Source organism: Poecilia mexicana, unplaced genomic scaffold (assembly GCF_051168715.1).
Source record: "Poecilia mexicana isolate PSO_F unplaced genomic scaffold, ASM5116871v1 scaffold_9, whole genome shotgun sequence".
Classification (NCBI taxonomy): Eukaryota; Metazoa; Chordata; class Actinopteri; order Cyprinodontiformes; family Poeciliidae; genus Poecilia; species Poecilia mexicana.
Window position 1 is genome coordinate 17,781,967 of NW_028263378.1, and position 16,274 is coordinate 17,798,240.

A 16,274-nucleotide genomic window follows, 5' to 3' on the forward strand; every position below is an offset into this window, starting at 1 on the left:
CTGGCAAGAGAATGCAAAAAGCGTGGTTGTTTAATACAATATTTTACATTGTGATAATTTTTTCCCAATTCATAGAAAGTCTCCATCTACGTCAAATATCTGTGCTGGGGGGCACAAATTTGTATCTTTCTTGAACTGAAGTCAAGATACAAACACAGTCAGTCCAGGGGTCTGCAAGTGGCTCCCAGGCTGCATATTGGACACCCATCAAACCCTACCTGCTCAGTGAGGTGAGGTTGAGAATGCTGGCGTCTGTGACCACTGGTAGCTGCAGGTCCGGAGTCATGGATCTCTGGGGAGACGGGCTTGAGGTCGACGCCCGGGAGTAAGGCTGCGTCGCGTCAAGCAATGACCCTCTGCTCCCTCCTGCCAAGTCTCCGGATGACTCGACGCCGGCCGGTTGCCCCGGCGAGGAAAAAGCTGCCGCAGACGTGATCCAATCGGGACTGATTTGGTGCGGCTGCGTGTGACTGTGCTGGAACTTCTGAGTGAGGCCATGCTGCGTTTGCTGGGCGTTGGAGAGAAGGGCGCCGCGCGGCTGGTGTTTGGGTGGAGCGGGATCACCCAGTAGCTGCAGAAGACCCCCCTCTCTCTGCTCAGGCATTCTGAACTGGCGCTCGTAAGTCTGGAGACAAGAGAATACAAAAGAATCTCACTGTTTACTCAGAGAACCAGAAAACAACTTACAGCAAACAGCTGCAAGGGACAGACTGATAGACGCATGGGTAAATAGAAACGACTACCATCGCCATTCAGCTAGCTTAGTGTACATTTTTCAGTTTGTAAGCACACTTTGAATGAGTGAACCACGGAGTTCCGATATGACATTCATCTCTATTCATAGTAAAACCGAGGATTTTAATACATCTTTTGTGCGAGAGCAAACAATGTGCAGCAAAACAAAGGCCTTGTTTACAGAGCAATTAAATTCCTGTAGCAAGGATGTTTCATGCTGTGAGAGCAGGGAGGGTAGAGTTGGAGATGTTTGAGCTCACGCAGTATCGCAGTAGCTAAACCCACCCTCATCGCCTCACCTTTCTGACTCAGATCTGGACTTCATTTGTATCTTCTTGACTCTCAGTCGAGTGTCAAACAAATCGAATGTTTAACCGTTTGAAATAAATTTTCAAAGTCATTCATTCCCCTTTGAACATTTCCACATTCTGTCATTGATAAGCTCCTATGCATGTTATTGGGACTTTGTATGGAGAGAAAGAAAAAAGGTGTGTTTCTTTAACATTTTTTACTAATAAAAATGTATAATTTGTGCTGCTTCACTCATGCTTTCTCTTTTTGCTCTAAATAAAATTCCACGTTTGACAAATTGTCAAGTCTTTCACTCTCTAGACGTGCAGAGAAAATATTTACTCAAGAAAGACTCATTACAAATTCACGCCACACTTTTCAGATTATTAGTTGCAAAATACGTTGAAAACCTATCTATGCTTTTAATTCGAAACTACTTGGTGTTGGTCTATCGCATAAAATTCCAATAAAGCACATTGAAGTTTATGGGTGTTAAGTGGCAAAAGAAATTGGTTTCAATACTTTATCAATGCATTGTACTTAATACATAAACTACATGTGTAAGACCTCAATGTGCTGCATCAGACAAGACAACCGTGCCTAATGTATCACTGCTGCATAATCAGTGTACCGCTGGAAGATGAGAAATAGAGCAGCGGATGGCCTTTGTGGTTTAGCCTGTTATTAACAGACTCAGTATGACGCAACGAGACACTGTTCTGCTGCACAGCAGGGAGATGTAACCTAACCACAGGTTTGCCTCTCATGGTCATGCACACACACACGTCGACGCGCCAGTGCACACACAAAGACACCCTCACACTTCCATACAGTCAATTTAAGTTTTGAACGGTTTAAAAAAGAGAAAAAAAAAAAAAAAAAAAAAAGAGTTCTCTATACAGAAACGCAAAATGCATGTATGCGAGCAGGTGCTCTGCAAATACATTGTGTGAATACGTGTAATGCACACACAGGGCATTTGTACACCCTCCATTGTTCACTGTGTTAACGTTTGCTCCTGCTTTCATCTGCTCAATCCCCTCAACAACACTTTTCATGCCATCTTGTCTTCTATTGGAAGTCAAATAGTGAGAGTTGTTTCCAGAGTCTGTTCACTGGCAAAGCACAGAAACACACACACACACACACACACACACACACACACAACCGCCAAGTTGCACAGCACATGGAAAAAAAAAAAAAAACACGCCCAAGCAAACAAACACTAAGCAGCGTAAATGATTAACAAAGCCAGCAAATGCATGCACTTCAGCGCACACGCATGCTGCCATTTATCTCAAAGCTCACAGAGTGTGTGCATGCGCACGCACTGACACCAGAGGAGAGCTGGAGAGTCCAGAGAGGAGTAAGATGACAGGCACCTGATACACGCTCGCTTTCTCATTTAACCTGTCCTAGAAAACCTGCTGCTCCGGGTTAAAGGAGGGCAGCCATGACAGAGACAGATTCTAAGGGGGCGGGGGGTTGGAGGGGGACGTCGGTTTAAGACAGACAGTCTCACACTCATATGCACCATACACATCCTCCCCACCGACCACAAAGCAACCACAGAGAGATAATAAAAACGAGGAAACATGGAGGCAAAAGAGGGGAGAAATAAGAAGACAAAAATACAAATGGTGCTCCACCACCACCAGTACACACACCTCCCCTTTTTCCTGGTTGAGCCTGGGTTATATTGGCACCAGTTCAGCTTTTTGTTCTTAGTTTCCTCCCCCTTCCTCCCCCCAACCCGCCCCGTCTCTGTGTCTCTCTGTGTGAGGCATTTCCAGGGAAAACGCACACACTGTCTGATATTCACAGTCAGATGTAAATAGCGGTCATAAAGAGTGAGCTGCCGGTACTCACGGCTGTGTTTTAGTCAACAAAGTGAATCTCAGAGTTGTGCTGGGCTCTTTGTTTCCAGATAAGGTCAACGTCAGCCTCAACCTGACGGGCGTTCAGCTGAGAATAGGCACGGGCTGCTAGGAGATGGATGAAATACCTCGGTTTCATCAAACAGTTATCACTGTAGAGGGATTATTATGTCTAATATCAATCCAAGGCCCTCTACTACTAGTTTCCAAAAGCTTCCTGGGCAACCAGAAGTTCAGGGAAACATTGGTGGCATCTTATTTCAGACGAGGCCGTTTAATTCCTTCCTTCAGCCACAGCAGGCTCTCTCTGTCTGTCTGCAGGACTTGGTCTCTCCTGGTACTGGCTTTTGGGCAGCCTTTCTTCTGCCAGTCTGTCCCAGGGTAGCTGTGGCTACCATGTAGTTCACCACCACCAGTGTGTGAATGAAAGATTTGCTACATTTTCTTTTGATGCGCTTTGCTTTCACTCTTGCACTCTGCAAGACGAACCAAACCCTCTGAAGAATCTGTTCACCTCCTCGCCTGTGGTGGCGCTGCACCACGAACCAGTGAAGGAAACGACATGAAAACCTCTGAAGAAAGCATCAGCACAACTTCCGCCTTCATGAAATGTAAACAAAAAACTCGCAAGTTTGTTTTGCAGGAATCTACCCAGGATACAGTCCCCTGTAGTCCACCTTCTGCTTTTGGAGCGGTCTCCGGTCTGCTTGGCGTTCATTCGGATTGAGTCTGAGTTTACTTAAACCGAACCGAGAAATGCGGTTTTTAGGCGATTTTATGGACCAGAGTTTGCTGTTTTTGCTCTCTGCTGCCCTTTAACAACTCGGACAGCGGGCTGAAAACTGCTAAACATGGATCTGTTGCTCCTAACCAGCATATTCGCAATTTCTTTATGTGTCGCTGTTAACCTGCAGGAGGGGGCAACAGTCAGGAAATTAGGACATCAGCAGCACAAAGCGTGGACTCTGACCTTTTAACAAGCACAAGACCTGCCGTCCCCAACCTCTCCCTCTGCCATCTACAGGTCTCAACCAGCAGAAAGAAGATAAGGATAAAGATCGCTGTAGCACATTCAGTCCTCAGTTCCTGTTGTGCATTTTCCTTCCTGTTGACAGTCTGCTCTGGTCCCAGATCTGCGCACACCTGTAAGACGCCGCCACTGTTCCAACATCGACTCCATGACACCTGAGCGCCCGCCGTTTCTGAGCCGCACACATTCCTCCTTCAGCGGTGATGTAACCATCAGATAAGGTCAGCACGCAGCAGCTCGGGAGGTCATAGATAATATGTGACTAAGTGCTGCAATCACCCAACTGAAAGGCACTTTGCAAATGAGTCAGCATAAATTTACGGACAGATACGTGGGCGTGCGCCTGAACGCATCACTCTCAGCCTCTCAGTGGGCTTTTATAAATTGAGATCTGATCTGAAAGTTAAATATTGCTCTCGGGGTTCCCACAAATGTTCCAGTAAAAATTTCCACTCCTTCCCAGACTCAAGCCTTCAGATTTTTTTATGGCAGATTTTATGGCATTAAGGACATTTCAGCACAAAACATTTAACTAGTTGGGTTTTATTATCTTATGTGTTCCACAAATAAAGAAACAACACAAAAGCCGAAGTTGGCTTCTGATTCAGCGTGGCGATTAAGGGCCATTTCTCTGCTTGTTGGGATCTGGACGGATTAAGATGAGCTCAGTTTCAAATAATACTTGGACTCGCATCTGGACAGGGACATCCGCGCTGAGCAGACGATGTAAAGCCGCTCCAGTCAGCTGAGACTAAGACCAAGCTTTTTGGTCTGCACCCAAAACCCTGTGGTGGAAAACTAACACAGTGGTGGCAGCATCATGAAGGGGATGCTTTTCTTCATGAAACACTGAAACCTAAATAATCTCTGTTTCAAAATCAACAACTCTTAGTCTCAGATCTGTTCTGGGATATCAAGGTGACGTAAAATAGAAACAAGGGAGAAGGAGGAGTAGTCCTTTCAGGTTACACCTTCAATCCATGATCCAGTTTAGGTCTTTGCAACCTGCAACCAACTGAAAAGTCCCCCAGTGGGACCTGGTGGTGGCAGTATCATGTTTGTACAACCACCAAACACAAAGAAGACGGCAACATGTGAAGAATATAGTTAAAAACGGAGAAATTCTGGGATTAGCTGGTGGCAGCATCATGCAAAGTTTTCATGAAAACATTAGCAAGATGTAGAAGTTGGGTTTTAATTGGGTTTGAAGAATTATTTAACATCTTTTTTTTTTGGGATAACAGAAAATTAAAGCAATTTCGTTATTCAAAATCTTTATGTCCCACCCAACATGTGCTCTGGAAACTGAAAAAGCTTATTGACCTGCATGTATGCTACTAAAAACCAACACTGCACATCACCACCCCCATTGTGACGCATGGTGGTGGGAGCATCATGCTGCGGGTTTCAGATTATTTCCTAAACACCTGAGCAGAGACTGAATACTGAAAACTCAAATACATTTTTCCATGCTCAATTTAATTTCATCTAGACTCGGGGAAAACAAAATTCTGCTTTTCCAGACTTTTCGTGATCGCATGTGAACCAACCGCGTTCTCTCCTCTCCCAGTCGGATGGCGAGCTGAAGCTTCTTCCCGTCTCGCACAGGCAGACCGATCAGCCCACTGCACTGGGAAAAGAACACCCTAAACAGGCACACCCAAAAATCTCAACATCCCACCACACGCACACCGGCCCACGCAAACACACACACAAACACAGAAATCCTCGTGCCCAGACACACACAATCGCGCTGCCCTTCAAATAGTTTTTCGCAGCCTTTTATTTGGCAGCGCGCCCAGCGGTTAGAGTGTTTCATTTTTCCTGTGTATGGAACTGGGCAGCTGTCCAGGCAAACACACAAAGAGAAAGAGGGAGCGCGGGGGGAGGGAAGAGGCGAAGGAGGAGGGGAGGAGAAGGAAGGAAGGGGGGCTGTTAGTAAAAGAATGAGAACAGCAGAATGAGGAGAAGAGGAGGGGGGTGGGGGGGCAGAAAAACAAGAACAGAGGTGCCTGGACTTGTTTACCGCCACTTTTCTCTGAAACCTTATGATTGATATGATCCTGTCTTTTTCCCTCGCTCTCACCTTGTAGTCTTGGTTTTAACACCATGTAGGAACCCAGCTTCCCCCCCCACATACACACACACACACCATGCCCCTGTGCACTCCCCCCCTCCACCCTTCCTTTCACCCCCATCTCCTCGTCCTTTTCTCTTTTCTTTCGTCTATTCTGGAGCTGACCATTCTCCTCCTGTGGGAACCGCCACCCTCCTCCCCGACATGCCCGCTTCTCTCCAGCTCCATTCAGAGCTTTGCTTCCCTGTGATCTGTGTTTCTGACAGCTCCATGAGCACACACACACACACGCACATACACACACACACTCGCACACACACACATGCAGCTCCTCTGCAAACAAACACCATGAATACTAACAGGGCTTTGTATCCACAGCACTTAAAAACGGGGTAGGAAGAGGCGGGCGGGGCAGGAGGGGGAGTAACATAGAGGGGGAAAAAGGAGGGAAAAAGCAGCAGAGTAGAAAAGAGGAGCTGTGGCACTGTGTTGATCTTGTGGCCACTCTCACAGACCCCCCACCCTACCCCTCACCCCTCTAACCAGCCCCATTCACCCCCCCCCCCCTCCACCGCCACCCTCATCCCTGTTCCTCGTTCGTTCGTTCTTCCCACCAGTTCTCCTGGGAATAAAGACTTCCATTCATGCGCCTGAGGAGACCCACAGCGGGGGAGAGAAAAGAGGGAGGAGTGGGAGAGAGGAGGGGGTGGGAAGAGGAGGGGTTGTCAAGGTGAACGGTTTGCGGATGGGTGGGATCAGACCCGCCGCTGCCTGAAACTGTACGTCTGTTTTTACTCAGCATGTTCCACTTCGACACGCTCTTCCCTACCTCAGATTCAAGCGGCTTCTGGGAAAGTTGGGTGGGAACATTTGGAAGTTTGGCTCCGAAGCCGAAAAGCTCGGAAACTATAAAGTCCCCTCGCCAAAGCATCTATATTTTCTTCACTTTTCAGATTTCATCAAGCTACAACTTGAAACCTTTCATGGGATGTTTTAGTGACAGATCAGCAGAATGTAGGGCTTAATTATGAAGTGGGAGGAAATGGTTTTCAACATTTTATTTTATTTTTTTACAGATAAAAATCTGAAAAGTGTGGCATGCATCTACAATACTACATTTTACTTAAGAAAAAGAAAGAAGAGAGTCAAGAAACTGGGTTAATTTTGAACTGTATTGTCACTGCAGTAGCTTCATAATTACACATTTTGATAATACAGCTCTAGATTTACTGCTGTCCTCCATGAGATGCTCAAAGCTTAAAATATTGTTTTATAGCCCTGATATAAACTTTCCTCACAGCGTTCTCCCTGTTCTATGTGCGCCAGATCGTACGGATTTAATCTGAGATTAAATGACGACTCTATTTACTAATTAAATAATTTCTGACAGCAATAGGCTGCACTGGATTTCAATTAGATGGATCAAAGCAAGGAAGGCTGAAAAAAAATGGATGTCAGACTTTTCTAATTTTCATCTGGACAAAATTTTGAATCAAGCCACAGTCATTTGCACTACACAATAATCACATGATAACAGCTGCATTGGTCTCAATAAGCCCCTTTATGAAGAGCAATTTTGCTTATAGAAACTCTAGCATCCATTTTGTTTGCTGTGTTATGCATTTATTTTGGATATTTAAGATATCTTCCAGTTCCAGTGGTACACGTTTGTTAGACATGAAAGTTTATTGATCTTTGTGTACTTACATTACTATGCCTTCATTATTGTATTACTTGAAAACGGTCTCAAAACAACAACATTATCATTTATCCCAATAACTTTTGTGGCAATGCATCATCTAGCAAAATTTATTATTGTGACACGCCTATTTGCAACCACAAAGAGTTCTATTTTTCACTGAAAAAACCCTGTTCTGCAGCACCATTGATGCTGCACGCCGTCACGTACGGCACATTTGATCCTCTTAGACACGATCAAACGCGGGAGCTTCGGCGCACACGTGAGGCGCAGTGGTGGGTCTGGAGTAAAACGGTCCCTCATACACCCTCAGCAGTAATCCTTGAGACTGGAGTGCTCCTAAAGATAGCAGCAAACCACCAAAGAGCCTCCTTGTCACGCTCTCTTCCGACACACTGAAAAGTTGATGGCTCAATTTAAACAAGAACCTCTGATTGGCTGAGCCAGAGCATGTTATTATGAGGCAGTTAGAGGTTTCTACTCGCGCCTTAATAGCACACACATTTACATGCTACACAAAGTATACGTCTAATCCCCACTATTACCATTAATGGCGTGTTTGGGCCTTTGTATGTGCAGCCGGCCACAGAAAGGCGCTGAGAGCCGTATTAGAGTCGTTTCACAGCGATTATGTACCAATCGTCCCTTTCATGGGGGTCAATGAACTTCAGCTGAGAAACAGCACAGATGACAATCAGTACACACTCTCGACACAAAGACAACACACACACACTCACAGACGTTTGATACTCTTTGCAAGCCTCAAGATAAGTCAAAACTCACTTCCCCAATGCAGACACTCATGCAGCACAAGGTGCACAAACCAACAGGAGAAGTTGTTTGCATTCTCTGGGCACCATATGACCCAATCGCACCGCTTCTCTCCAACAGGAAACAATTAACAGCCAATGAGCTGCTTTAAGGGATGACTTCCTGTGTGGAATGATTGGTAATTCAAGACAGAAGCTGTGTGCTCAGATTAAACGCTTCCTCTCTGCGGTCTGCAACAGCAAAGCCCCACACACTGATTAGTTATTCACAAATTATGCAGTCTAATGTATTTTATCTGCCTGTGTTGGCGGACAGCAAAGATCTGATAAGAGTAGACGGTCACCACAACCATGAACCCATGACGGTTAGTTCATGTGTTCATGAGAGGCAGTCTGTCTTAGCTTGCAGATGTGCCATGTGGAGTATTACGACAACATGGTTTACTCATTTATCAGTGAGTATAGTGCACAAAATGCAGCCACCCAGGAAAGATCTGGGTGTTTCCAGCATATTTGAACATGTGGGTAGGTAAGACACATTTTAATTATACTAAAACTAATACAATCAAACAATATAAACTTAAGAAAATTCCTTTTAAAACTTCACACAGGCACACTACTTTAAATGAGCATGATAAGAACATTCACTACTCAGAGTTTTAAAGGTTTGTCTCATTTCAACCTTTGTTTGTTTGTTTGTTGTGCTCCTGACTAGTGAACATGGTGAGATCCAAACAGTTGTCCGAGGACTTAGAAAGACATTGGAGCAACTTAGTTATTCTCCGGTACCGAAGAGGAGGAGATTCAGAATCACTTCCAACCAGGTCTGACCATTCAAGCAGGTTCACCCTGAAACCAGACTAAGATGCTAAAATATGTCTACGAAAACCTACAGAAGGTTTTTACTGCTGTTGATGTGAAAGTAGATTCCGCTACAATCAGGAAGAAGCCAAAAAAAAATAAAATCTACCTATAACAGGCTTTAAAGGAGGAAACTTTTGCTTTCTAAAATCACATGAAGGTAAGACAGAGGTCTGTCAGCAGGTGCTTCAGGAAAATATGGGACCACAAGTAAAGAATAGTAAAGCTGGTGCAGAACTGGACCATGAAACAAAACACAAAATGACACCAAACACACCGATAAATTCACACAGAATTTCGTGAAAGCTAAGGAATGGAAAGTCCTTTGTGTTTCCATTGCAACAAGCTCAGGCAACAACAAACTGGGTTTTTTTTTGCAGAAAACAAATATTGTCGTCAGAAGCTTGTGTGTAGCTTTTGGAGACCAGCAATTTAACTTAATGTTGTGTAAAAAGCCAAATTAACAGAGTGCCTCAGTTGAAAATGCTCCAGTATTGAACTATGAACGTGAATTAATTGATTTTAATCTGGATGAATCAAATCTAGAACTGGATCTTGTTTTAGGATAATAAAAAAAAAAGCACAATGCTGTTGGTGACATTAGGGCGTCTTTTTATAGGGACACTGAGGTTAATAATATGACTTGTGTCATTGAGTTGTCTCCCTGGGAGGATCAAACTTGAACCGGGTGAGTCATTTATAGTGATACGATGACGCGCCTTTCCACAGGGTATCTGCAGGTTTCAGCGAGTCAAATGTAAGACTTTTTAAGACCCTTTTTTAATGCCACCTTGAATGAAATTTAAGACGGAAAAAACTATAAATGTAGGGGATGTTTGGGGGAGTTTTCTGCATTACAATCGGGCATAGCAAAAAATCTGAAATTTCTGAGGTCTGTGGCTCTTGGCAGCAGCTTTGTGCTTCTCACTCTGCATATGGTTCTCTACAGCCTTAACCCCGCAGTTCCAAGCTTTCCGCACAAAGGGAACGACCAACGTCATCCAGCCAATAAATTTGAACTTTACCCATGATAGACGCAAAAAAGCTCGCCAGTAGCAGAACGCTATGAAGATGTCTGGAGGCCACAGTGCTTGACAGAAAGAAAAACTACATTAAACAGTCCTGCCTCTTTTTTTTAGACCTTTTAAGACTTTATGGATGCGCGGACACCCTGTCTCCAGTTGTGGGGAACTAGACCAGTTTAGATTTGGCTCTAGCACAATCCCTGGTTTAACAAGCCCTAAATGTGTCTCAGATAGACTCTTCTGTCCACCTTTGAAGTTTTAAGGTTGTGAGCAGACAGTTTCTTCCTTGATCACCTCGTATCCTTAGATGATCTTCAGCTTGCCAGCAGCAGGAAGAGGGAGAGAGTCAGAGAGGCTCTGTAATGACATCCTCAGTGACAGGGAGAATGGGAAAAGTGAGACACAATAGTCTTAACCAATCAGGCTGCCTGCCTCCCCTTAGGCCCCCTCTTACCAACAATAATGCCTTTGTGCGAGGCTGCACTCCACTCGTGTGTTCACAGACACGCACACAGACCAAAGTGAAGCATCATACACTTCCCAGCAGCCACAAAGAGACGCGGGTGAAGGAGAGCTGCAGGTCCAGAGCTGGGTCAAAGCTTAGCAGACTGCAGGAATTAAAGTGTGTGTGCATGATCTCAGAAATGCCTGTGCGTGCGTCTCTGCGTGTTTCTCTCCAGGCCCGGGCACATGACTGAAGCTGCCCCCTCGCTCCCTCGTCCAAACCAACACCCCCTCCTCGCAGTGGGTGAGAGGTCACACGGAGTGGCATTCCTCTCGGTCTGAGAGCGGACACATATTTCACTGAGCGGTTTGGTCCAAAAGAGACCGACTGAGAAGGAGACACTGAACTGGAGGGGGGGGGATAGGAGGGGGGAAGCAGAAGGTGAAAAAAAACAAAAAACGCAACAGAACGGGGCAGAGAAACGCAGGAGGAGCTGCAGTGTGTGTGTGTGTGTGTGTGTGTGTGTGTGTGTGTGTGTGTGTGTGTGTGTGTGCATGTGGAGATGTCTGAGTGGTGAAATGAAGCAGCAAACAGAAAACCCTCGTGGCTTCTTCTCTGCTTCATAAACACTGCTGTTTGTTTAGTCTAAGCCGTGCCCAGGGACAGACACTCAGACATAAGGACAGACAGAAAAGTCCTATTCATGCTGGGATCCACACTTAAGAGACGGAGCATAAATATGCAGCCAAACTACAGCAGGAGCACTTCACAGAGCCTGGAGAGAAGACATGCGGAGCAATAATATGGTGTTAAGCGTAAGTTATGGTTATAACACAGTTACGTTTTATAAAAAAGAAAACCAGAAAGTCCCTCTCTGTTGCCAATTATCTGCAGACTTAAAAAGAGTTTAACTCTGTAATCTAAATGTTTACATGCAAAGAGAAAATCAGCTATTGATTGGAACGATCCTTGTCCCGACTTGTTGGAAACCCAAAAAGTCCATTTTCATCCAGTCAGAGAATATTAAATATTTCACGAAAATGTTTAAAAATTAAATCGGACGACGCGCCCAACATGGCTTCAAAATAAAATCAGATTTTTTTTCATACTAAATACAGTTTCTGATTTTAATTATTTTTTCCTCTCTCCTTTTGTTTTTTGTTTTTTTTTAATGACCTGAACTATTTTCAAAAACTTGCTTTTATTTCAATCTTCCCCTCTGGGAGTTGACCTGAATTCAAAGTCCAAATAAGTTCAAGCTGTAAAACATGCCTGTAAAACGAGATGGAAGGCCCTGGGTGGGCTGATATCACTCACAAGTCCAGAAACCCAACTAGTGCAATGGTGAAAAAAGTTACTTTTCATAAATTAAATCTTCAAAAAAGAAAAATTTCATAAATCGATCAAATGCAGCTCTAACTCATAAGTCCGAAGCATTTTTGACAGAGATACACCGGCTATCCATTCAAGTCGAACAGAACACGACGAATTTAACAACAAAGGTAAAGATCTACACTCTACAGGAAAAGCACACAATGTTCATAATTAACACTGATACTGCTTTTATAGAACAATAAATACAGTTTAAAATGTCAAACCTCAAATAATTTTTTTCTTTGTTTTGAGACAACAAAACCTGTTCATTCACACACATGGTGTGACATCTCCTCTCCTTCTGATATAATAAATATTGACTTTTTAGGACAGTGAAAGGAAGGAAGGAGGAAAGAATGGTGCTGCAAACAGTGATGCAAGGTGGAGGCGGTATCATGTTGTGGGCTTGCTTTGAACCCGGAGTGTAAGGATTAACTGTATAAAAAGTATGAAATCTTTAGGAGAAAGTTTGGATTAATGAGTGAAAACAATGTCTGAAGCAAGTTCTTTGGTACAGATGGGTATTTCTGTCAGATGGTAAGTATCCTGAAGAACATATCAATAAGTGCACACACGTCTCTGAAAAAAAAAGAAAGAGAGAAACGCTTGGCGAGACCTAAAATCTGTTTATTACTAAAAAGCCTCCTGCAGACTGAAAACAAGTTGAACACATTGCAACAACAGACAGCAACAACCTCAGGGTTTGTCCTACGAACAAAATGTCCTCAGTACCACTCCTTTGTAGGTTTTGCTGTAACACTTTCACTCTGAAGCACCATGCATCTATTTCTGGAGACAATTTGATTTCGGGACCTTATCGTTAGATTTCGGACACTTTAACGTCTTTTTCTTTCAGCGATTTAGAAACGCGCACACACAGACACACACACTGGCGTGCTCCAGACAGCTGATGGTGCCATCAGATTTCACTGACAAGCGCTTGTAGTGGGACTTAGTGAAAGTCGATACTCAGCACTTGCTTCTCTTTCTCCTTTGAATCCGCAGCCCGTTTCCTGCTCTCCCAGTTCCTGCTGGACCTCCACACGCCGCACCTCTCCTCCCTCACATGCACACACACACACACACACCGACTCACTGACCAACCACAGAGGGTTGATGAAGATAATGAAGTGGCCGCCACGAGCTCAAGATGGTGTGACTCAACGTTATCTATGACCACAGAGAAGATGAAACAAGGCCGCCCTCCACACTGTCCCTCGGTGATGAGAATCAGGCTGATTCACACGTCCAAAAGCCAGAATCGCTCAGCATTGCTCTGGTGTGTTGTGCTCCCACACACATCCCGAAAAACTTCCCAGCACCGACCTGTCAACACAACAGGTCTCAGAAAGTCTCAGCACAACGAGCTGATTTGTCACAGAGCCATTAGCATTTCTTTAAATGCGAGCGAGCGCCTAAGGTCTTTATAAAAAAAAAAAACGCACCTAAAGTCGGACCGGCTTTTATAGCACGTCTGCATCTGCCGGAGGAGGAAGAGAGACCTACTGGGACCCGGACACAATAGAGGAAGAATAAGGCTTGACCTTTTGAGACCAAGTGAGAAGATGGTATGTGTGTGTCTGATTGAGAAATTAGCTACAGTTCCCACCAAATGGTCAGCACAGCCCCACACACACGCACACACACACACGCACGCAGACAGACAGGCATCAAATCCAGCCCTGAGGGTAAGAAAGCAAAGGCCAGACTCCAGTTGTCTCAACCCTGACCCAATCGTACAAACAACAATACAGCAGACACACACACACACACAAACATGCAAACACACAGGCTGGAGCTCAGCTATCACCTCTGCTTTTGAATGTCCAGCGGGGTCAAAGTTCACCTCTTCTTCTGCTTCCCCTCCAGCACTTCTTTGTGTGGCTCTGTGTGTGTGTTCACCATTGCTAACCATGCATTCATTCATTATAAATCCAAAGCAGTCAGAGCGCTGCTGCAGACCTCATTCAGTCAACCTTGCAGCGTTGAGTATGTTTGTGTGTTTGAGTTTATGATCGTTACTCATATTCTAGAGTCATTAATCATCGAAGGCATCGCTATATGAGGGCTTGCCACTGTTTGGGGTCATCATCATTCTCAATTAGGCGTAGGACGATACGAGATTCTCACAGTTTCACGGTATCATGGCTTTCATACAGAAGTTCAAAACAAAACTATGTAATGTTTTAACGTGGAACGAATGTCTTTGGCTCTAAAACAAATAAGGGATAACCATTCAAACTCCTGCAAGAAACAGTAAGTGAATAAAACCATATTGTTTTGACATTTTTAAAACTGAAAGAATGCCAAGAAAGTGAGATACTGATGATGGTTTGTACAAAAATACTTGAAAACTACTCGATAGTAGAGACCACAGCCGTCCGCCAATACCGGAGACCACCCAGATTGTTGCTCACTGATCCCTGTAAATCTACATTTTAATAATTCAAACACCAATTAAACTGTGCTATGAATTAATATGCTCAGTCTTAGCATAGCAACTAATATCTAGAGTCTTTCGTATGTCAACTCTTTGAAGGTACAGGCAAGGAGCACCAAAGAACATCAATGTTACGTCTGGATTGGCTGTTTGGCAAACAAACATCACCCAATAGCATGTAAAGTAGGCTTCCTGAGCTGCATTCACTTTCAAATATTTCAGAAAAATATTTACGAATGGGTGAATTTTCCAAAAATAATTTGAATCCATAAATAGTGGAATCCCTTAATACTGAACTGAGACTGGGGTCTCGTGCTTTGCTTGTGCTTTCTCTTTAGTTTGGCCTAAATATGTTTCTAAAACATAATAAATACATGGTGCAGGCAACACTACCAGTACTTTCTGTTTTATGTTATATATTGCAGCATAAATGTTTTTGTATATTGTCATCATAATTTGGTATTGAGACACTGTGAGAATCTCCTCTTGGCCCAGGTCTAGTTTTGAAAAGCAGACTAAGGTTAGTGCGGATCTCCAGGAAAAAGATTTTAGAGAGGAAAACCTTGTGGATGTGATTGGCGAGTGAAAGACAAGTGAACAGATTGTGTTTTGACTCGACTTTCTGAAGATTTGGGAGATACCGAGAAGCAGATCAGAGGTTAGATGCGATGTGTTTGTGTGTGTGTGTGCGTGTGTGTGTGTGTGTGCGTGTGCTGGTGTGTGTGCATGGGGGTCAGACACAGATGGACAGCTGGTGTTTCCGTGGTGCTAAATCACTCACCCCGACTACCCCTCCACCCCCCTCCAGCTCACATGCACACAAACACATTCACATCTACCATCCCCCAATCACTAAAGGGAGACGCCCCTTAAAGCTTTCCCAGATCAGAGACTCAAAGGCTGCAAACACTGACAGCACACATGCACACACCAAAAAAATCTAAATGAACAATTTGGGGGATTTTAACCAAACGGACAGACACCAAAAACAGTCAATGGGACAGTAGGGTCAGACCGCAGCAGAGGTGATCATTTTATGTTTATACATATTCATAAATCAATCATGGATTGCTCTCTGTGGGCAAAGCATGACGCATCACACACACGCACACACACACACACACAAGCTGACACAGACGCTGCTGCTTTTATGAGCTCATCAAGTCCCTCAGGTCACCAACCGCCATCTCCGACAGAAATAAGAAAAACAACATCCACATCAAACGTCCAAGCGTTCCCTGCGCACACACGTGCACGTATTGCGCGTACACACACTTGGCGTTGCGACTGTGACAGCATTAATTTCCCTGCATGCACTTGACTAACACATAATAATCCCAAACACTGCTGGGAGAAGACCACCAAGCAACAACACACACACACACACACACACACACAGCCAGTAGGACCACCAAGCAGAGGGGCTGTCAAGACAAGATAAGTGTGTATTTAGAGTCAAGCTTTCGGATGGGTCCACTAACACACACACGCAGAACAACAGCAACAACACACACACACAGCCTGGCCCGGACTCCTGAAAAAGCTCTGGCTTATCTTTCCCCACAGATAGCAAAATGGATTAAGAGCCACATTTGGCACATCCAGGGAACTGGACAGATAACCAGGAAAACACTCCCTCTAACTGCAATC

General features: G+C 44.4%; 1 protein-coding gene across 1 annotated transcript in view; it reads right to left on the reverse strand.

Annotated features, from left to right (window-relative positions):
* Nucleotides 1–16,274, reverse strand: part of setbp1 (SET binding protein 1) — a 51,285-nt gene that overhangs the window by 16,408 nt on the left and 18,603 nt on the right. Inside the window, exon 3 of the mRNA XM_014992851.2 lies at nt 219–625. Coding sequence (XP_014848337.2) covers nt 219–625 — 407 coding nt within the window. The remainder of the gene's footprint in view (nt 1–218; nt 626–16,274) is intronic.